Source organism: Trifolium pratense, linkage group LG1 (genome assembly GCF_020283565.1).
Source record: "Trifolium pratense cultivar HEN17-A07 linkage group LG1, ARS_RC_1.1, whole genome shotgun sequence".
Classification (NCBI taxonomy): Eukaryota; Viridiplantae; Streptophyta; class Magnoliopsida; order Fabales; family Fabaceae; genus Trifolium; species Trifolium pratense.
This window is the reverse complement of record NC_060059.1, coordinates 34,399,309-34,422,011: the sequence shown is the minus strand read 5'-3', so window position 1 is coordinate 34,422,011 and position 22,703 is coordinate 34,399,309. Positions and strand designations below refer to the sequence as shown.

Genomic DNA, 22,703 nt, shown 5'->3' with positions numbered 1-22,703 from the left:
ATACTAAAGGTCACCTGCAATGTTGCGTACCAATGTTTGAATCCTGATTGGAAGATGTGGCCACATGCGAAACTATGGACTCACTTTTTGGTAGTTGAGAGAAAGGAACTTAGCTCAAATGATGTTCACCATAGGATAGGTTTAATTTTGTGTTTGATAAATATGGTTTTTTAACTCTAAAAAGCCAATTTTTTACCCGACCATGGCTGCTAGAATTCTTGTCACTCTTCTTTGTTCATTTGTCACGGAGGATAGAAGACTATGGAGTGGTGAAAGTAATGGTGATTATTCAGTTAGAAATGTTTATAGGTTGTACCTTCAAGAGCTTATTGATACCTTCACTTATGTGTCAATGGTGATTGGTATTTACTTTGGAAAATTAAAGCACTTCCGAAAGTTAAAATTCTTATTTGGCGGATTTGCCGTCAATGTGTTCTGACTAGAGCAAGTGTAAATTGTCCAAATTTGTGTGCTCTTTGTAATATTGAGGAAGAGGACAACTTACATGTGTTCTTCAAGTGTCCTAGTAGTCAAAAAGTTTGGAGTATGACTTCTTTTTTTCAGGTTGTTTTTTGTCATTAATAATGAAAAATGATGCTTCAGCGGTAGTTTTTCAAATGCTACGTCAACTGTCGAAGAAAGATGCAGTTGTGTTTGCTTGTATTCTTTGGAGTATTTGGAAGCAACGAAACAATCAAAGTTGAAATAATATTATCGATGCTAAGAGTTTTGTTTTCTCTCGTGCTAGTAACATGTTGCAGGAATGGAATGCAATCCGAAATGTTGCTGCTACACCGGCTTCAAACCAACAACCTGGTGCAACTTGTATTTGGCGAAAACTGTCAGCTGGACATGTCAAATGTAATGTCGATGCTTCTTTTCTGCCTCATAATAAAGTTGGCATTGACATATGTATTAAAGATGATCAAGGTGTTTTTATTCTAGCTAAGACCGAGTGGTTTTCTCCTAAGAGTGAAGTACATATTGGTGAAGCACTTGGACTTCTTGCGGCGCTTTGGGTTCATGAACTTACCTTAGGCCCTGTGAAATTCGAGTTGGATTCGAAAAGAGTGATTGATAGTTTTCATTCCTCCAAGCGTGACTTCACATAGTTTGGGGTGATTGTTGAGGATTGTAAATCTATTTTTTCCAACTATTATAGAAACTCAAGTATAGAGTTTGTGTGGAGACAAGCAAATGATGTTGCCAATAAACTTCCTAAGGCGGCCACATTGTCAGCTAGTTTTCAAATTTTGGTTGATATACCAAATTGTATTGACTACATCTTAATTAATGAAATGCTATGAGCACTTTTTCGTAAAAAGAAAAAATTAAAAAAAAAAATTGGTCTAATGATAAAAAATTAGTTCATCTAAGAGGTTTGAATTTGACTTTTGTTAGTATTTTTTTTAGTGAGGTGTACATATCTTTAGAAGTATTTTTTTTTAGTCTTAAAATTTTGTGTGCCTTGAAATCAAGCATCATTCTTTCGCCTTAAATTTTATGTACCTAGAAACAAAAATATAGTTTCTTTGGTTTTTCATATATGCTTGATTTAGTACCAGATATTAGGCCTCGTTTGGATTAGCTTATTTTTGAGCTTATGCAAACGGCTTATATAATTTTTATGTATTATTATAAATTTGTCAAGGTAGTTAATGATACAACTTTCACTAGTGTAAACTTATAAAATAACATAAAACCTAATTTATATTGCATAAGTTGTTTGCATAAGTTAATCCAAACAGGCCTTAATCTGAAAGATGCTGGAATGATTATCTCAACATACTCTCTTGCTTAGAGTCGTTGTATAAAATTTAGTCTATATGTTTTTGTGGTGAAATTGCAAAAAAGTCCACAATTGACCTATAAATATATGACTGAATAAATATAAACAATAGTTTTTATAAAAAAAAATATAAAGAATCATGACTCAGATATTTGTTAACGTGTCTTCTTCATTATCCTGGATGATAGCTTTTTAAGCTAGGTTCTTGGAGCAATTTTGTTAACATGACTTCTGCATAGATTTAATATATTACTAAACATGTCGGTAGCAATCTAAAACCGACATATTGTTTAAAATAAAATAGACACAATAGTCAATCATCTAAGCCAAAGACAAAATGGCCAAATATGTAGAATAAACAATATTAATCTCAACATTATCCATGCATAAAAACCAAAGATCTTCCTACTATAGTTTCCTCAAGACAACTGAATATTATTCAGTCTTTCATTGCATTACGTAATAAGCTATGAGACATAATAAAATAAAGAACAGATCACTCATGGATGATAGTTGGTTTTTTCTAACAATGTACTGATACAAAACGTAGTTGGTTGGAGTTTTGCACTACAAAAATGCAGAGCTTTTGCTTCTCTTTGCAATAAATAAAATTCTAAATAGAAAAACATAATACTCATGCACAGCTGAAATTCATTCATAGATTTTCGCTTTACAATCATCTGTTAATACTAACAAGCATTTTCCTTTATATTAGCGCTACCTCGTATGTTTTTCATTAGTTTTCAGTCAAAATATACAGATGTAACAAACAATCTGCAGCCCTTCTATCAACCTCCTTTCGAAGACAAAATCCTGCCACTCCGGACAAAACAAATATACTGCACATAATAGGGTACAAGAAGACAAGAACAATCACCATTGAAACCATATCTCTACACACAGATTCAACATCAAACAGCAACATTTTGTGAAGAGCTAAACTCCAAGTCAGATAGGCATCTGGGCATGTATACACTTCTAACATGGAGTTGCATCTACACCTAGCCTTGGGCGGCAATATCAAGAACTTCTTCAGGCTCGGATTCTGTTGCAGAGATTAAAGAAGCGGACTGAATCTTTCCAGCATGATCAAGTCGCATCAGAATAACTCCCCTGACCAAAATAACCAAATAAAATAGTCAACAAAGAAGCAACAGCAAATAGTGGGAATCCGAGACACTTATCATAAGCTTTTAGCCATAATGATTCAGAAATCAAATAAGCAGAAAATAGGCAAAAACGACATTATCCAATTTTACCTTGCAAATCGAGATTGAATTGAAATATCCCGAACTTTAATCCTGTTGACTGTACCACTTTGGCTAACAAGAACCACTTCTTCATCACTTTCACCATCCTCTGTGGAAACAATGATTTTTTTTCAAATAAAATAATTTTATAGCAAGCAGTAAAGTCAGTACTTCTAAAGGTTCAGGTTCAACTTTGGTACATATTGCTAATTTTGCATATAATATTAAGAAATTAATTAACATAAATATTACGAAATTCAGACATTAAATTTTAAATTAACTATAAAATAATCATATATGTTTGTAAGATGAAAAAATAATAAGTTGTATACATACACACAAGTCAAAAAAGCCTTTTCTTTGGCAGGATATGTCAAAATAACTTGTTAAGCATTTATTTGGCAGAAAGAATTTATTAATAAAACAATCATTACTGTTTCTTTCTTTTTTTTGAAAGAAAACAACTCCGAATTTAACCAGTTTTTGGCTGGTTCTCAATGGTTGAGGGAAGAAAAAATTTGGCTTAAAAGAATGGACGTGATTAATTTCCAGTTTAACTGACTGTGCCATCTAGTCCAGGCCAATTTTTTAAACAATGATCAGAACTACAACCAAATATATAAATGTTGAACCAAGTTAGATTGAGAGAATACCTGCTAATGAGAATCCTACAACAAATACGGCAGCCAGGCGATCCTCAGCAGAAAACTGAAACACAGGCAAGAAAAATGGCACAATTTTGGATCAACAGTTTATTATTGTCAAAAGGGGCATTGCAGTGAAAGGAAAAAAAAAATACCTTGTATCCAATCAGACCAACTCGATTCAAAGATGACATTCGGAAACGGCTTAAAGGAACCCGCTTTCCATGACCACTCTCGGAAATAAACAAAAGCCATGGGCCATCATGGCTCTTTACACTGTGAGCATATAGTAAATAAATATATTAAGGACAAATGTGACAAGATATTCCCAACTAGCATTAATATGACAATTAGTCATAATTAAACCTATCTGTGCAGTTGGAGTCATATCAAGAGCCAGAGACAGGGAAATAAACTATTATAATCTAACATATTTCGTGAACAAAAATATCATGCTCCAAAAAGCAGAAAAAATAACAAATTAATGATAATACTGTGCATGCCAACTAGAATCTTCGAATCACAATGCCATTCCATAACTAAGATTTTACTTTGTAATTTAAATATATTTAAACCTTCCAAGGAATTCCAAATTAGAGCTTTAATTAGTTAATTAGTAATATTAAAACTACACCACTGCTCAGTTCAAATGCAATTCTTGTTAACGGATCATCCAAAATCATATAGTGATATTATTGAAAATGAATTTTATGTGAGAAAATGTACAAAACATATAATCAAAACAAAAAACTATATGATAATTTTGTTGAACCGAAAAATGATCCCATTAGGCAATTATACGCCCATCTGAACATTGTTCCTAAACAAATAAGATCAAAAACAATTTTCTCAATTAGATCATCCTAAACTCTGAAACAAGGAAAGCATGCAACATCTCATCATTATTACTTGGTCCCAGGAAGTTTTGATATGGTTTCCAAGTCATTCCACATAGCCGCGGGTATAATGTCCACACTTGCCATCCTATCCCCTTCTTTGAGTCTCATTGCCAGTGCACCCCTTGTATTTCTTCCTTGCGTGCGAATCTGAAAGACAGATCATGTAAGAACAAGATTTTACAAAACATGGCAATAAACTGAAAACCAGAACCGGCAAATAAATACTACACCCTCCGTCCCAAAACTTTAGTCCTTTTAACATTTTACTTTTGTCCCAAAACTTTGGTTCTTTTAAGAAACCAAGGTACAATTATTGATGTTTTACCATTTGTACCCTTACAAAAGTAAAAGCATCTATTACATGAATTTTTCTCTTTCTTAATAAAAGTAGGGGTAAAAATGACTTAACTTATCAATATTTATTGGTTCTTAATCTATGTGCAAAACTCTAAAAGGACCAAAGATTTTTAGCAGATACTTTGATAGTCTTGATAAAAATACATAGGAGGATTAGATTGTTTGAGAGGTTTATAAAAATATGATTACAATGTGGTTTCTGTTTTTGAAATTATAGATTCAGTCCTTTGGAAAGGAAAAAAAAAAAAAAAGAATACTCAGAATAATAAAATAAAATTGATATGATATGAATTAAATATTAAGAATTTATCACAAAAAACAAAGCACTGATCTTTGTTTATACTAAATACTAATACCAAATGCCTAATATTAATTAAATAAGCACTGATCTTTGTAATTTAAAAGGTCAGTCCTTCGCATCAGACATTCAAAACTAAATATGAACTACACAATTTTTGTATTCTCTCTTAATCCTCTCCCTTCCTTTCCCCTTATTCTAAATTTGAAACACCAAAATTATTCTAAAGAGTTAACCCTGTTTTCAGTCCTGAGTCATTTTAAAGAGACTTCTCAGTACCAGTAAATTATTATTTATTTTTTTCAATGAATATAGTTATTTAAGCCACTTGTATTTCCAAGTTTATTAAATTTGGAATTTAAAATTCAAGTAAAATAATAACATATCAATGGACCAGATATGATTCATGACCAACTTCACGGTAAAATTTGAACTATATAATCAGCCCCATCTTGAGATTAATGTTTTAGTAGTTGTTGTATAATAAAAGATAGCAACTTGCCTTACTGCATAGACTCAATATGACCATTCCATTGTGTGAAGCCATAGCCACAAAGTCATCATTTGTGCAACAACGGACCCATTTCAGCTCATCACCGGGAACCTTTGAAGTTAAATGATATGTATGAATATTCATAGACAAGGATTTTAACCACTAATCTAGTCATAGAACAAATAAAATGAAGATTTAGCATTGTAGACAGAGAACTCAAATAAGAGAACAAACCAACTGAATTGCAATGATTCCAGACGATCTGATTGATGAAAATGAATTCAAGGGTACTCTCTTGATATATCCTTGCACTGTAAGCATCAGTAAAAACTGATCTTCGGTGAACTCACTCACAGGGATTATGGATGTTATTCTTTCACCGTCAGATAAAGATAAGATCTGGTTCAAAAGTAGCAAGAGAAAGAAAAAAAAGTTATGTAAGGCAATGTGCGTTTCAAGTCCTTAATTGTTCAAATGTTTTTAAGAAGAGGCACAATTAAAAGTCTACATATAAAAAATATGTTTTGAAGATAGTCAATAACTCCATTAAATTGCACTATCTTGATCGCCATACTCTCTCTAAACCATTTTATGTGTCCATAAGTATACACTTCACACAGACATGTATATTTGTTGCTAATTTTTTCTCCATTATCCCACTTTCAGCTATGTTGCTGCATGTAGGCATTGTATACAAGTATACCCATTTTTATGGCATGTGTGTGGGTTTGTTGGTGTGTACTGAGAGAATAAGAAGAAAGAAATACCTGAACAAGTGGTGTGCCAGAAGCAGTCCGGCTACATTCCGGAATTTTGTAGGCACGAGCTGAGTATACTGTTCCCTTATCACTGAAAATAGAATTTCACAAGCCACAAAATATTCAAATGTAAGGCAATGATTTCATACTAACAGTAACATAATTAACCACAACCAAGGAAAGAAACAAAAACTAAGGATTCTACGGAAAGAAACAAAACCTAAGGATTCTAAATAATGACCACATAATACGATTTCTCAGATAAAGGATGACTGTTAATAAGTACAGCTAAACCAGAAAACAAGCCCGCTTACAAGTTTAGTACCTGCTAGAGACCATGTCCAGAAACAAGTCAGGACCAAAAAAAAGAGCATATCCAGAAAGTAGGTGGCACCAGAAAGAAGCTAAATCATTAACCATAACGTCATTGTGTGTGTGTGTATCCTAATCATAAGTATCCTATACTTTTCAAGGAACGACGTATCGCCATATCGGTAAGATGCATATTTTATACTCGTATTGTACTTGTGCATCATAGGAAGGAGCATATTTATATTAAAAAATCTAGGTACTGCCCCCACCACACCACTTCGATAAAAAACAAAGTTAAAAATATTAGTTACTTATATTAAGATAGAGATAGGATCCATTGACACCAGGTGTCAAAATTTATTTTGACACCAAATCTTGGCCGTTAATTGTAATTAATCCAAAGGTCCACAAATATCGTACCGTTTCTATTTTTATATTTGGTTTCATCCAAGAACCCAGTTTCAGTCATTGATCACTCCGTTAAAGAAGCTTTTATTTTTGTTCACTCCTTGTAAAAATTAAAACCCACAAATCACATTGAAAAAAATTGCAGAACTCAACCCTTGCTTCAAAATTCAGAAGGGGGAGATTGTTACCAAGAAAAGTAGCTAATCTGTAACCAAAAAGTAAAAAATTAGACTTAAATTGCATATCACACACAAACCACGTCATGATCCTAATTAGACTATCAAGCACATAGATCATAAAATGATGAATTGCATCTTTGTTTCGTGAATTTCACAATAGTAATTTTTTACTTTGCATCTTTCTAATTCTTAATTGCAATTTACGAGAGCAATAAAATTCGATGTTGGACATAGTTTGTGAGAAGAAGATGGGTCTCGCATAGAAAGAATCTCAAATTTAGAAAAGAACACGGTATATTCAGTGATCCTTTTAATGAATAATTATTGGTCTTTAGATCAAATAAAATGAACGTTTTAGATTTGGTGTTAAAGTTTAGTTTAACACCTGGTGTCAACGGATCCTAACTCATTAAGATAAATACTAGAAAAATACTGAGACTCGTTTCAACAATATTTATTATTGAATGAAATCCCATGTCGGTCTCATTGATGGATATTGGTCATGGTTATTAGTGGGATAAAAAATATTTGGATTTAAATAGGCAGAAATCAGTACACTTTGGGAACCAAAACAAAAACATACCTGAAATAAAGAACATGATCATGTGCATGACAAACTATGAAATCAGACATAGAATCGTTCATTTTTAGTTTGCCTACTGATTTGCCAATTGTTCCACGATTTTGTTGGGTAAAAGTATTTGGCTTCATACGCTTCAAATAACCTTTTTCACTAAGTGTCTGAAAGTAAAAGACATTGTCATGACCACAACACTCATTTAGTGACCAATAGATAGTGTAAAAGTAAGATTTATACTATAGTTGCCAAATACCAATAGCATTTCTTCATTTGGAATAACATCAATGTCTTCAAGTTGACCATCATCCGTGTCCTCCAAAATTGAACGCCTTGGACTAGCAAACTTATTTTTCAGATCAATTGCTTCTTGTTCAATAAGCTAAAAACATGAGAAAATTAACAAAATGGTCAATCCTAGATAAATAATTTTTTTTTTCAGCAAGGTAATAGCCTCTCTATTGAGTCATGAGTCACCCTTTAAAAAATTTGGGGAGTATAGTTCATTAGACATCTAATATACTCAACTATGAAGAATTGCAGTCAAACCCAAACTTTCACTTGTGGGTTGTTGTGACATCTTTCTATTTTCCTTTTGTGTTTACACTTTCAATTACAAAAATCTCACCTTATTCTCCCGTTTTGTTAGAGTTGTATAAGGAGGGAAATGATAGATTTTGAGAAATAGTAGAAGTTGTTATTGTGTAACTAAAAGGTGACAGACTGACAGGTCTAAATAGAAAAACTAACAAAAATTACTTTTATAATCACTTTTCTCGATTCAAAATATTAAAAATAGGAACCAGAGTGAAATTAAGGTCACAGTATTCCAGCCCAACCAAATTGGGGGATGAAGATTCCGTTTGTTTGTATTCATTCCAGTGCTGCAGTAACCTTCACCAATGTCCCGCTGATTCTGTGTCAGAAATTGACCGGGACAGCCAACTAAAGTACCAGGGATGCTTCTGTCCACCAGTTGTTGTTTCAAGGCCAATGTCGTTAAGACCTCTTCACTTAACAAACCAAGGATATTCCAAACAAATATCAAGCCTAGTGGAAGCACAGCATTCAAGAGGCATTCCAAGCCATTCCACCTTGAGGACAAGGTTGCTTGTTTTTATTTTATTTTGGGAGTGGGGTATTGATAGGAGACCCCTGAATAAAAGGGTGTATGAAAGCAGGATGGAAGTAAAAGGAAAACTATGTACAGTTTGTTGGACAGATTAGGTTGGAAATCAAAAGAACTGAGCAAGGAGGGATAATAGTATGAAGATGTTTGAAAATTCATCTATTCGGAGGGACAGTATGAGGATGTTTGCGAATTATTGAATCGAATAGCCTGGTAGATTCTTTGAATTCTTCATGTTGTTATTCTGTATTTCTAAGCAATCCTAACAATGCACCACTGGAGCAGAACGGTACTTGGGAGTTAGGAATTTCTCAACTAATTCTTTTTCTAATTTCTGATCCAGTATTATGATCTATTATCCTCAAATTATGCATAATAAGCCAACTCAGTAAGCTAACTTAGCTTATTAAGTCTATACGTTTGCTCTAATTATGATCTATTAAAACTAATAAAATTTCATAATTTTTCATACCAGCAATTATGTAATACCAATATCACACTGAACAAATAGACTTAGCTAACTCAGGAATTAGCCTAACCAGCAAAAATTTTACAAAGCTAATTTGGTGAGTTTTGAATGAGAGGAATACAGATTCAAAGTGATACTATACCTCCAGTATATTTTTCCTGCTGGACAACAGTTCCTCTAGCTTGGAAATGTGTTCGGTCAAAGATTTATTTTCAGCTACAAAGTTGTCACTCTGCACAGCACAAAGCTTATAGTTTTAAATATGCTCCTAGCACAGGTAAACTTATAGAAATCTTAATAAAATAAAACAGCAATCATTCTAGTCTAGTGAAAGGTATGATTTTAGTGCACCTCACGAAGGGTCAGTCTTCTTAGGCTCATATCCAAAAGAGCTTCAGCTTGTTTCTCAGAGAGATTGAACTCTGCAAATAAATATTCTCACTCATATTAAACAGCTAAAAGATAGAGAATTACAAGTCATGATTACATGGATTTAATTTCAATAAAAATGAATTTTTCAAAGGACATGGAAGCAAAATAGAGTTTTCAACAGAGCAACAACATCTAAGAAAACAGCCTCAATGTATCATGTCTTGAAATTACAAATTCTAAGGAGAAAATGTGGAACCAATTAAGATTAATAAACAAACTTAAAATTAGGAGTTCACCATTCCGTAGCCCGACTGCAGCAATTGAGTTACTTGAAGCTTCACGTATTATGCGAATCACCCCATCCAGATTATCGAACCCAACAAGAATACCCTGAGTTTGTACATAAGATATATTTACAGTCAAAATGCTAATTAAAAAAATTTACCTTCACTAATTAGACTCATTGGATCCTTGTTAGAAATGTAAATTATTTAATGTAAAGCCATTCATTTTAACCTAATTACTTAAGCTTTTGAGATCGTTGATTCCTGACATAATATCAAAGCCACATTGACAAAATGATCTGGAATTCAAATATATTATTGCCCACAGGCAAAATAATAACAATCCATATGTCGGCCGTTGTATGTGAACTTATTTGGGTAAAAAACTGTTTTTGTTAAATTAATCACTTAACACCAATGTGGCCAATTCCTGAAGATTTTGTGATCATTCAATTTTTTTGTTGAAGGGACCAAACCGAACATCTTGTGATCCACCAATTTCAGCAGGACTAGTTTAACAGCCTTTAAACCAATGATTATAAATGAAACACAAATAGATCCTATGTTTTTCATGACATACCTCAACAATATGCCTTCTCTGTTGTGCTTTTGACAATTGAAATCTTGCACGTCTCTCAACAACATAGCATCTGAAGTCTAAGAATGCCTGAAATTACATTAAAAATCAAGCCAGGAAAAAGAAAGAAAAAAAAGTAGCACTCCGACTTTAAAAAAAAAGAAATGGCCTTAAACAAAAATGGCTAACACTGAATAGAAAAAAAGTAATTACAGGATACACACAAATATAAGATGCTAAAAAATATTAGTGGCTCCTGGCATTAAGAATACACGTCCTTATGGAAAATGGATATCGAGTGTAGTTTTCAAATTAATAACTTTGGCTTTATTACATGTTAAATTTAGATGTTTCTACAGCTTGTACAGGAAGATAAACCAAAAATTCAAAAGAAGGCGTATTGGCTAGAGGTATATTAAAGAAAAAGCAAGTCAAAAGAGAAATTTGATTATGGAGTTTGACATGGAAAAAGTTACTTTACAACAACTGTGCGCACTCATATTTAAAGAGAGGTTGAACACACTGCAGTTACAGCTGTGAGAGCTATCGAGTTTTTATTCAGTTGTTACTGAAAACTAACTATATTGACTAACTAACACTTGAATAAACTAGGACCAAGAAGATTATTCTCTCAAAGATCCATGTAGTTGGTGAGTCACTTCGAGAAAATTCTTTTTCTAAATAACCGTAGTTGATATGGGACAAACACTGTAGACTACTGAGGCAAGTACTCACCTGCAAAATTTCTTTCAATCCCATTTGCTTAGGTTTTCCGTTAAGAATGCTACAAAATATCAAACAAAAAAGTATGATCAAATTAAGATGTGAAGTATTAATACAGCATAATAAGTAATAAAACAGATAACATAATCAAGAAGTGAGAAACAATAAGCTGACAAATTAGATAGAACCATAGAGCCCAGATCAAGAGCAAGAAGAAGCTATATGTATTTGGTTTAGTATATAAAGAACCCATGGAGCCCTCCCTTTCATTGCAAGTAAAGAAAGAACCATCTATCAAATGAAATAGAGGTCTGGCTCTGGCCTATGCAATTCCACAATTCATACTCAATAATATGTTTAGTCTAACAAACTTTTCCTCAAATATCCCAAGTACAAGTTATATGCCAGTAAGAGTCCTATGAGCCCCCAGGAGGTTTAGTGAGTACAGAACTATAATCCTTCCAAAAGATATTTACATTTTAAAATACAATTCCTAGATATGAGGGAAAGTAATAACAATCAATCGTCAAAATGGCATCAATCATTAGAGATTCAGAGTATTTAAATTGGCTATTTCAAATAAAAAGGTGCAGGCAACCAACTTACCCCACCATATTACAACTAAATGTAGACTGCAGAGAAGTTAAGCGATAAAGATTATTCAAAACAATCAATGGATCTGATCCCCGCTTCAGCTGCAAAATAGGTGAAATCAGCCACCATCTAATACTCAACAGTTTCTTTTCCCAACTTTTTTTGGTTTCTTGTATGTGTAATAAAACAAGAGAATATAGGAATTAGGACCGGGTCCTATTTATATATTTCACCTCAATGACTACACGCATTCCAGAACGATCACTCTCATCCCGAATATCACTTATCCCATCTAAACTCTGCATAGAAAACAAAAATCTAAATAAATAAATGTAAAAGCAAAAAATTTAGGTTATAGCAGCCTGTTAAATAAATGCTTAGCACCCTTCCAAAAACCAAAGAGGGCAGACAACATCAACAATATTTGAAACATACAACGTGGAAACCTCTTAACTATAAAACATCTAAAATATGAGACGAAAATCATAAGCAACGTCAAAATGTTCAAGACAAGTTTTAGAGGAGGAAAAACAAGAGAAAGTAAAATTGATATTTCATATATTCATTATGGATCTTATCCTTCCCTAACCATGGCCATTTCTAACTAACTCTGAGGCAGTTAAGACTTTTGGTGCTGATATGGCACTCTAACAAAACGAACCATTGCCATGTAGCCCTATTAGAATATTGCATATGAACAATAACCTTGAGATAACTATCTCAAATACTCACTCACCAAGATACAAGGCCCACACAATATCTCTAAAATATCTAATAGAAAATTGAATTACCTTTGAAAAGGCCCTACGAATGTGTTTCCAACCAGAACATGGGGTTTATTATCTATAAGCTCAAGTTCAAGAAGAGAGCTGATAAGAACGAACGGAATGGAAGAAACCGAAAAGGGAAAAGCAAGTGCCCAATGAAGCTAAGAATGTGGAAGCAAAAGCAAGTGCATAAAAAAGTAAAGAATCGGAGTCATAATCAGCCATCTATGGGGGTAGGTCATGGAAACTAGTCTAGAAATGCAAGAACCTGCACAACCAAAGGTCGTAGTGGACAGGGGCAACAAAGGTATGTACTCTTGTGAGGTAGATTAAAAGCATCAATTGTTGTGTGGGTGATGGCACAGATGAAATTGTGAGGGTGTAAAAAATACAAGAGCGGATGACAACCTTGAAAACGGGGATCTTGTGTGTGCCGGAAGACCCACCACCACCCGCTAAACCATCTGACTCAAGCTTAGTCTGGAGAGAAGACACCAATGACAACAAAGTTGAGTATGTCAAGGGAGGCAGATGGTGTTATTCCAGCCATGTAGACAAACAGTAGGACATAAAAGTTATATGGGTATTGGTATTGCAACCAGGGGAAGATAAAGCACGGGGAAGGGAGTTAGGAGTGTGCGAAGGCCCTTCCAGCATTTGGGTCAATCTGTTAGCCTAATGGGCCCGTCACACCAGATTTCTTTTTTCTTTTTTTTTTTCACCTCAAGGACAAGGTGAATACTTGGGGAGTATTGAAAATTGAGACTTGAGAGGGTTGTAGAGGCTTAGTTAGTTAATAGAAATAAATAAGGGAAGTTGCCTATAAATAGGAATGAGGGTTGAGAGGAAGACGGGTCTTTGGGTGAGGATTGGCATCAAGGAGAGTCCAAGATCAGATGAATATCCAAGGAGTGTGTGATCTGTTATGTTCTATTCATTCAATAATAATGTGTTTTTTTTCTAAATGTGGTCGAGTTCCTATCATATCCCCAGTATTAAATATTATCTAATAACTACCTCTACAAATAGCTGAAGAAGAGAGAAAGGGAGAAAATGTAGAAAGACTTTTGATAGTAATATTGTCTCAAAAAATTTACATGGCACCCAGGTTTCAAGGTTTTAAGTACTAAACACCTTATTTAGAATGTGACAATCGTAGCAGTTAGATATCTAGTTTTAGAAGTCACGGTAGTCTTTATCCCTCAGACAGTACCTTATTTCACTTAAACAGAAGTCAGTTACATGCAATTCCAAGAAGACAATAGTAAATTGACTATGACATTTACAACATTTGGATGAAAAGAAGAAAAAACTTTTTGAAACACATTAATACCTTGCTTTCCACAAGGTCGGCGATCTTCTCAACCAAAGCTGATTTGTTTGTCTGGTAAGGTATCTATTCCAATCATAAAAAAGAATTTGTAAGGAACCTTCCAAAAAAAATAAAGCTAGTATTTCAAATGTCAGAATCTAAAAGAATCTAGAAGAGAACTACCTCTTTAATTATTATTGCAGACCGTTTTGACTTGGAATCAAGCAATTCAACATCAGTTTTCCCTCTGACAATAACACGTCCACGTCCAGTACGGTATGCTTCTAAGATCCTTAGGAAAAATAAGTATGTATCATTCCAGACACTAAGTCAAAGGAAGTGCGCAAATGGTTCACAAAATTTGATGCAACATACTCCTGAAGGTTTGATATCAAATTTATGGATTAAAACAAGGTCACATAGCTTTCAAGTACAGCGGAATCTGTAACAGAAGTTTCCAGCTTTACTTAAAGGCTAGTTTTATTTTATTTAAAACTCTCAATTTCTATTATGTGATCAACATTCTCCATTGAAGAACAAAAGAGGTGAAAATGCAAATAATGTATGATGCAACACATCAATTATCCATATACCATCACCAAAATATTCTTCATGTTTATTGATTTGCAACTGACAAATAATCACAATTAGATTGCCACTACCAGCTAAAAGGAATGTTATGGGCAACATATTTTAAGTTTATATTGGCACAGATAATACAAATTTTTCAGCCACCCATAAACTAAGAATCTTAATGAAATATTCATAAAAAAAGGGATCCTTCCAAAAACTTGATACTCACCCAAGGTTTCCCATAATTATCCCTCCTGTTGGAAAGTCAGGTCCTGGCATGTATTCAAGTAATTCTTGCAGCTACAACAGACCAGGACAAATTTAGAAAACTTATAAGAAAAGATTGGAGAAATTAATAACATTTAAAAGCATACAATCGTAACTGAAAAGTAATAAAATGACTATGCTTTATCTCTTAAGAACTATTTTACTTGCAAACAATGAATTGCCATTTTCATTACACAGTTATGCGAACGAACATTTCAGAATCAGTTACAAAACAATTCTTAATTTGTCAACTGGCAAGTTTGCTGTGGAAATGGCTGTTCTTTGTTTGTGGAGAAAATATGGTTTGTTGTAACAGTGACTTTTTAGTTGTGACAAGACCAACACATTCTTCAATAATACTTCATTTATGATTGATTCATTTTCAAAAAAGCTAACAAATTTGACTCAAGCTAATCACATTTTAAAAAGTTTGTCTAGCTTCTTAAAAAACCAATCATAAAGTGTGTTTCGGAGAGCATTTCAAAAGGTTGAACTGTGCTTTGTTAGCTGTTTTGTGATGTATCTTGTTATATCTATGTTCTTAATGGATTTCCATTGTATCAAAAAAGAGAGTCAGATTTAGTACTCACAGTAGCTTCTGGATTATGTATCATAACACAGAGCACATCTACTACTTCCGCCAGATTATGAGGAGGGATATTAGTCGCCATGCCAACCTGAAGAATACAAGAATAGACAGCTCTACATAAGATGCCTTATATATCAGTGAACAAATATCAGGAGTTCCAATATGCAAAAGGGGGCCGGAAATCACCGCAATCCCAGAAGAACCATTCAACAATAAGTTTGGAAGACGAGCAGGTAGGAATGATGGTTCTTTCTGTGAATTATCAAAATTTGGAACGAAATCAACCTGCAACGAGGAACAAATACGCATAAAAAGCACTCAATGTTGATGTCAAATTAGATCAGAAAACCAAAAATTTGAAGGGCAAAGAACGGCAGTACTGACTGTATCTTGATCTAGATCTGCCAACAGCACTGCTTCAGCCAATTCCTGCATATTTAGACCAAGAACTAATTAAATTTCTTCAAAATGTATGCCAATATGTCAAATCAATTAAATGAACATGAAAGAAACAGCCGCAAATCTAAAATTATGGACATTTTCTTTAAGGCTTACAAAACTTCAAACCAATCCCCTAAAACAGTGTTTAGACAATAAAGATTCATAAAAATCCCTTTCCTCTATTTTCATCTAACCAGGAACCAATTAAATTTCTTCAAAATATATGCCAGTATGCCAAATCACTTCAATGAACATGAAAGACAACAGCCGCAAATCCAAAAGTCTGGACATTTTCTGGAAGTCTAACAAACTTCATGCCAATCCCCTAAAGCAGTGTTTGGACAAGAAAGATTCATAAAACTCCCTTCCCTCTATTTTCATCTAACGAAGAACTATCAACTAATGTAACAACAAATTTTATCAATCACGAAATTACTATGGAAAATTTATCAAAATGATGGTGCTTTTGTTCAATTTGTTTGAACATAGTTCTTTACTCGTGGTCTTTTTAACACTCCCTTGCATAAGGAAGGAAAAAAAAAAGAACAAGACTTTTTTAAGAAGAATATTTCAACCAAAATCATTTATTAACAAGAGATTGAGATAAGAAATATGCATATGATGTCCAAGCAACACAAATTTACCAAACAGTAATCAACTAAAAGTCAAGAACTGGTCATTCATGTTTATGAAGACAAAAGTTGTGTTTCCTGAAAGTTCCTTGTTAGGTTGTTAATCCTGCAAGACCTAATTTTAACAATTTCTTTTTAGCACATCTTGCAATAGTCTCAGACTTCAGATCTTTAGCTAAATCAAGTACAAAAAACGTATTTAAAAAGCATAATCATTTCAACAACTAATGAATGTAAATTACATGATCTTTCAGTTTTCTTCTTATATTTCTGAAAAGGAAACATGTCTCGTGAATATAAAATTTCAAGTTTGGCATGTTGAAAATTTGATATTTTTCAAACAGCTAACAATTAACGAACATGGATAAAAAATAACTGTTTGTTTACTGACATCAGAACTCTGGCATGATTAAAAATTAGTGCACAACTTCTTTACCTACCAGTAACTAAAAAGCACAAACAATTATTGATTGGAGAGTCCATTATATCAAACTTTTTGTTATAAAATTGAAGGTGAAATTATTAGAAAAGTAGAGTACATATTTAAAAAGTAACTGGTGAAACACGTACTTCCAGTCTGCACTCTGTGTAACGCATGGCAGCAGGAGGGTCAGCATCAATTGACCCAAAATTTCCATGACCATTGACCAAAGGACTTCGTAATGAAAAATCCTGAAAAACATTGGGAAAAATATAAAGTTAACAGCAGAAAAGAAAATAAGAGTAAAAAAGTCTAAGAGAATCCACAAAAAGCATCACTACAAAATAGTAATGGCATATATTACATGCCAAAAGACACTCAGTGGAAACCATGAAAGAATTGAGTGTTTGGATTAGCGTATTTTAGGGATATAAATTATAATGGCTCCTTTTACCAACTTTCTATGATACTATATGTTATATGATGATACTACAGATAAGCAATCATTGACCCAGCAATCCAGTATATATCATTAAGATGAAGACAAAGTAAACCAAAAAACAATGTTTTACCTGGGCCATTCGCACCATGGAATCATATACAGCACCGTCTCCATGAGGGTGAAATTTTCCCAATACCTACAATAATATGGTATAGCAGCATATATCAAACAGTAACAAACGACAGTAGATAATACACTGACTATACTCCAAACATACTTCTAGATGAATCTATCGAGTGCTTCATTATTATTAACTAATATTTAAAATGATGATATTAACCTCTCCAACGACTCTTGCACATTTCTTGAATGGTTTTTTGGAAGAGAGACCAAGCTCGTGCATTGCAAATCTGCATTGAAAATATTAGTTTGTCTTGCAATAACATCTCAATAAGAATTGTCAAATTTTAGCAAACTCAAAATGTCAAAAGTACGATGCTACTTGTACTCCAAATTATATGTGATGGATCAACATCCTAATTAATTAGTAATTTTTATTATAATTTCCTAAATTTCGCTCAATTTAAAAGTTTCATATAGTGTTCAAATAATGGATAATGATAAATTTTATTTGTCTATTCACACTCCATTATTAGTAAGTTGGAAAATTCCAATCAAAAGAAGTTAGTAGAGATTTTGAATAGAAATTAAGTGTTCAAATTACATTCCCCTACATTATTGCTACTTTGGAAACTAAAGTAGCCATCTCAAAATCTTCATATATGTTGATGCATGAAATAAGAAATGGCATGTTTGAACTAAACATATAACAAAGAAAACATTATTACAATTCATTTAAGCAATTCATAAATCAATGTAACCAAGGGCTGCTTCAATAAAAAGCATCATGACAAGCAAAATGACAACAAATTGTAATTCACAAAATGAATATAAACTCATGATAAAGCCAATATAATAACAGGACTCAGAGTCAGTTCTAAAATTTAAAACGGCAAGCTGGACATGCCATACATAAATGTGAGTGCCCAAGCTGCAACACAATCACATCACATATATAAACATAGAATACAAAATTTCATTACACCAAACAAAAATGACTACAATGAGACAAAAATTCCAGTGACCTCAAACAACTTTTTGAGAAAAAAATGTAAAAAAAGAGAAACCAAAAAACAACCCACTTCACAAATTTCTAAAATTCCTCAAAGCAGAAAAATCAGTTGTTATTGTAAAAATAGTATAACACAATCAACAAGAGAAAGAAAAAGGGGAAAACAATCTAAGCTATTAACTTTTCACCTGTTTATATTTCACTAACAAAATACTCATTATAAGAAAAAAAAATTCACTCTTTAAATTCATTGGAATAAATATTGTATTTGTGATCTACGAGGTAAAAAAGATTCAAAATTTGATAGCAATTTTGTTGACTAAATTCACCAACAAAAAAATACATTTGAGTACTAAACTGACTACATAAAAATAGATTCAACGACCAAAATCACTAATAAAAGATACATTTGTGGATTTTTTTTGCAATTTTGATACATTGAGGACCAATGTGACAACGAACTACACATTCGAGGACTAAAATGGTGGTTTGCCCTAAATAATATTCCAAAAATAAAATAAAATTTTTTCTACAATTCCTAAAAAAATTGCCCTATATAATAATAATAATAATAATAATAATAATAATAATAATAATAATAAACAAATTTCAACAATTCCTCAAACAGAAAACCACAAAATAAATAAAAAATAAAAAATAAAAAAATGAACTTGATGATAAGAAATACTAACAGAATCCTCCGATGAACAGGCTTCAACCCATCACGAACATCAGGCAAAGCACGACCGAGCAAAACCGACATAGCATAAGCCATATAAGCTTCAGTAGCTTCTTTATGAAGTTCAGTCAACACAATCCTTCCCTCATTTTTCTTAACAATATCACTCCCATTCCCATTACCATCCACAACCGCCAAGCTTCCATTTCCATCTTGTTCGGGTTCGTCACGGCGTCCAGAAGAAGCACTGGCCGCCTTAATAGAAGTAGAGGGACGGCGTTTGGAAGAAGCGGAGAGGAATCGGAGTTGTGAGGTTGAGCGGCGGAGAAATGAGAGACGTGTTGTGGGAGTGAAGGGAGAGAGTGTGAGAAGTCTGAGTGCTGATGAGAATGCCATGGATGACAAGTTCATAGGGTTGTTGATGACATTGGAGAGTGGCTTTGAAATTTTTAGGGATTTTGGTTTCAGAGAGAGAGAGAGAGAGAGGCGAAGCGATTTTCTTAAACCCTTGTTGTTGTGGTTTTCTATTCTATGGTAAGTTTCGCACAAAACTCAATTTGGATCAATAATTCACAAAAAGATACCGAAACGAGCGTAATCGAGCTAGCTTTCCACAGAATCAAACCCCACTAAATTTGGAGTTATAGAGAGTGATTAATTACCGTTTTAGTGAAGGTATGTCCAATTACAAATTCTGCAGAAATATACTCGTGACCTTCAAATTCAACATCGTCTACCGAACACATCGTAACTCCAAATTCGACGAAATTGAAATGCCAACAAGGGTAATTTCGTTAGCTTTCTATACATGTAAATAGTATTCAAAAATGAGCTACAGAGTGAGAGGCATGACGAAAATACCAGTAGTTTCATACGATAATTAATTTGAACATACCTTCACTAAAACGATAATTAATCTCTCTTTGTAACTCCAGATTTAGTGGAGTTTGATTCTGTGGAAAACTAACTCAATTGTGGTTGTTTCGGTACCAGTTTGGTGAATTATTGATCCAAATTGAGTTCTGTGCGAAACTTTGAACTTGAGGCTCAAAAGCAGATTTTGTGTAAAATTTTGGTGGAGGGTAAAATCCAACAAATTATAAAATAGGGGGGGTAAAATTCCGCATTTTAAAGTAGAGGGGATAAAATTTCGCATTTTTCAAAACAGTGGGTAAAACTGCATTTAAGCCTTCATTTTTTTATATAACATCATCCGTGATTCTTTCGTTTGGTTTGAGGGAGAGAAAGTGAGAGAAAAAAAAATTACGCAAACCAATGAATAAACCTAGACTAACATTAGTCCAAATTCATTCATTGGTTTGTGTAAATTTCTTTCCTCCCACTTTTTTTCCTTTATACCAAACGAACCCTTAAAGGACTCCTAAATGCATTTTGCCTTTTATGTATTGTTATCGATTATTGAAATTTTTTAAAGTATTTTAATAATAAAATTATATTTTGTTGTAAAAATATAATGATATTATTTTTGTGAAATGAAATGAAGGAATATAACAATGTTTAGTATTGAATATGAATGACTAGTTTTAATAGTATGTTATATATTATTTCATATTTCATTGATTTTTTAGTATGAATCGGATATCTTTTATGCATAAATATAAAAATTAATTTCTTAAATCAGGTAGGACCACAAAAGATTATAAAACTCTTGCTCAAGAGAATTTAACAACCTTTAGTTGAGTCTGAAGATGCATTTCATTGACTTAATAATAATAATAATAATAACCATAAATTTAATTAGTTAGAATTTCATGTGTCAGATCCAATATCCAAGTAAATTTTTAAATTTTATTTTCCCCCTCTCATCCTCAAAATTATTATCTATATTTTAATCATTTAAAATAATTATTGTGTTAAATCTATGACCACCATTTTCAACCATAACTTAACTAATAATAAATTTTCGCAAAGATATTTAAAAAATACATTAGAAAATGGAATAATTTTATTAATTAAAATGACCTGTTCCTAAAAATATTTGAACTTTATATCTTTAAGTTATAGAGTTAAACTCATCACTATTTTTTTGTTGACAATGATATCACCTCAAATGTAATATTATTATTCACAATGATATAATTATAGTTTCTTGTAAACCATTACAGATCATATTAAATATTAAATTATACTACATCACATTGGGGGGTGGATGTTTTTCGGGGATTTCACAGCCAATCAGGACTTGAGAGAACAAAAACAACCCTTGATTCTCAGCTTCAAACAATAACAGACCACAACATGTTGATTTCTGGCGACCCAGGTTCTGCAAACCTCCTCGGGGACTTTCCAGCCTGCACCTGTCGATTTCAAGCCAGTACCTTGCATTTCTGGCGAACCCTCTCTCTTTCTGCTCACTTTCCCAGTCAGCACCTTGCTGGTTTGGAACCCACCCCCTCTTCTTTTGCTTCCATATTTTCTCTTCTCTTTCAATGGTTCCGGCTGCAGGCAGCCACTTTTGTTTCTTTTTTCCCTTCCGACTCTTGCTTTGTTGTCTTCCCGCCTTGTACTATTCCAATCTAGCATTTCAGGGTCAGCTACTATCCGGGACAGACAACCATAGACATAAGTAAAAGTCCAAAGCACGTGGATAAAGAGGCGTCTTCATCGGATGAGGGATCCAGATAATTGAAACAAACAAATAGAACAAAATGAAACTTACAAGAAGAAAAGGGAAATATAGAGCGAGACAAAGAAAAATAAGATTCTCACCAAAAAAGGAAAATGAAAAAAAGAAACGAGACGGAGTGAAAATCTCAACAGCAAAATAAGTCGATGATGTCTTCGTTTTTCGTGTTATGTGTCTGTGCCTTATCAAATATAGAGATGAATGACCAAAAAAGAAATAGTGATGCTTGATAATGAAAATGGAAAGGATAAACCTAGGTTTAGATGAACAGCTGCCAGGGACAAAATGCTCCTCACCACTGTTTCTTCAAACCCAATATCTTTTGTCATCGTATACTTACAAGATTGCCATTTATCATTTATGAACAGATACACTAAATATTTAAGACATTAATCAAACAGGAACAATGGAACAGGAAACAAATTCAAAAACAAGTGATCAGGAAAGAGATTAAAAAAATCAAACGAGTTTTTCTTTTCTAATTTTTTAAACACTAATCAAACATGGCCTAAGATACAGATAATGTATCAGTAGCATGTAACTGGGTGAAAATATATTAACTAACAAAAAATGTAAGTGAATAGCAGGATACAATACAATACTGAGAGGGTTGTTCTGCATTAAATGACCACCTTGTACTGTTTGTACAGAAGATGTCAAACTTTTTATTTTTCATTCCGTATACAAGT

General features: G+C 33.1%; 1 protein-coding gene across 1 annotated transcript; it reads right to left on the bottom strand.

The window, feature by feature from the left end:
* Positions 1-2,269: 2,269 nt before the first annotated feature.
* LOC123902106 (DNA gyrase subunit A, chloroplastic/mitochondrial) lies at positions 2,270-19,934 on the bottom strand. Its single transcript, XM_045951764.1, has 27 exons — positions 19,381-19,934; positions 17,897-17,966; positions 17,687-17,752; positions 17,264-17,365; positions 16,005-16,049; positions 15,807-15,905; positions 15,622-15,708; positions 14,994-15,064; positions 14,375-14,483; positions 14,213-14,275; positions 12,346-12,411; positions 12,125-12,213; positions 11,531-11,579; positions 10,799-10,885; positions 10,231-10,324; positions 9,914-9,984; positions 9,705-9,794; positions 8,221-8,346; positions 7,971-8,128; positions 6,498-6,579; positions 5,965-6,129; positions 5,740-5,841; positions 4,593-4,729; positions 3,839-3,959; positions 3,693-3,747; positions 3,049-3,148; positions 2,270-2,902 (listed from the first exon to the last, which is right to left on the bottom strand). Exons 1-27 carry the CDS (start codon positions 19,776-19,778, stop codon positions 2,791-2,793), a joined length of 2,814 nt encoding a protein of 937 aa, XP_045807720.1. The 5' UTR covers positions 19,779-19,934; the 3' UTR covers positions 2,270-2,790.
* Between the last annotated feature and the right edge of the window lie 2,769 nt (positions 19,935-22,703).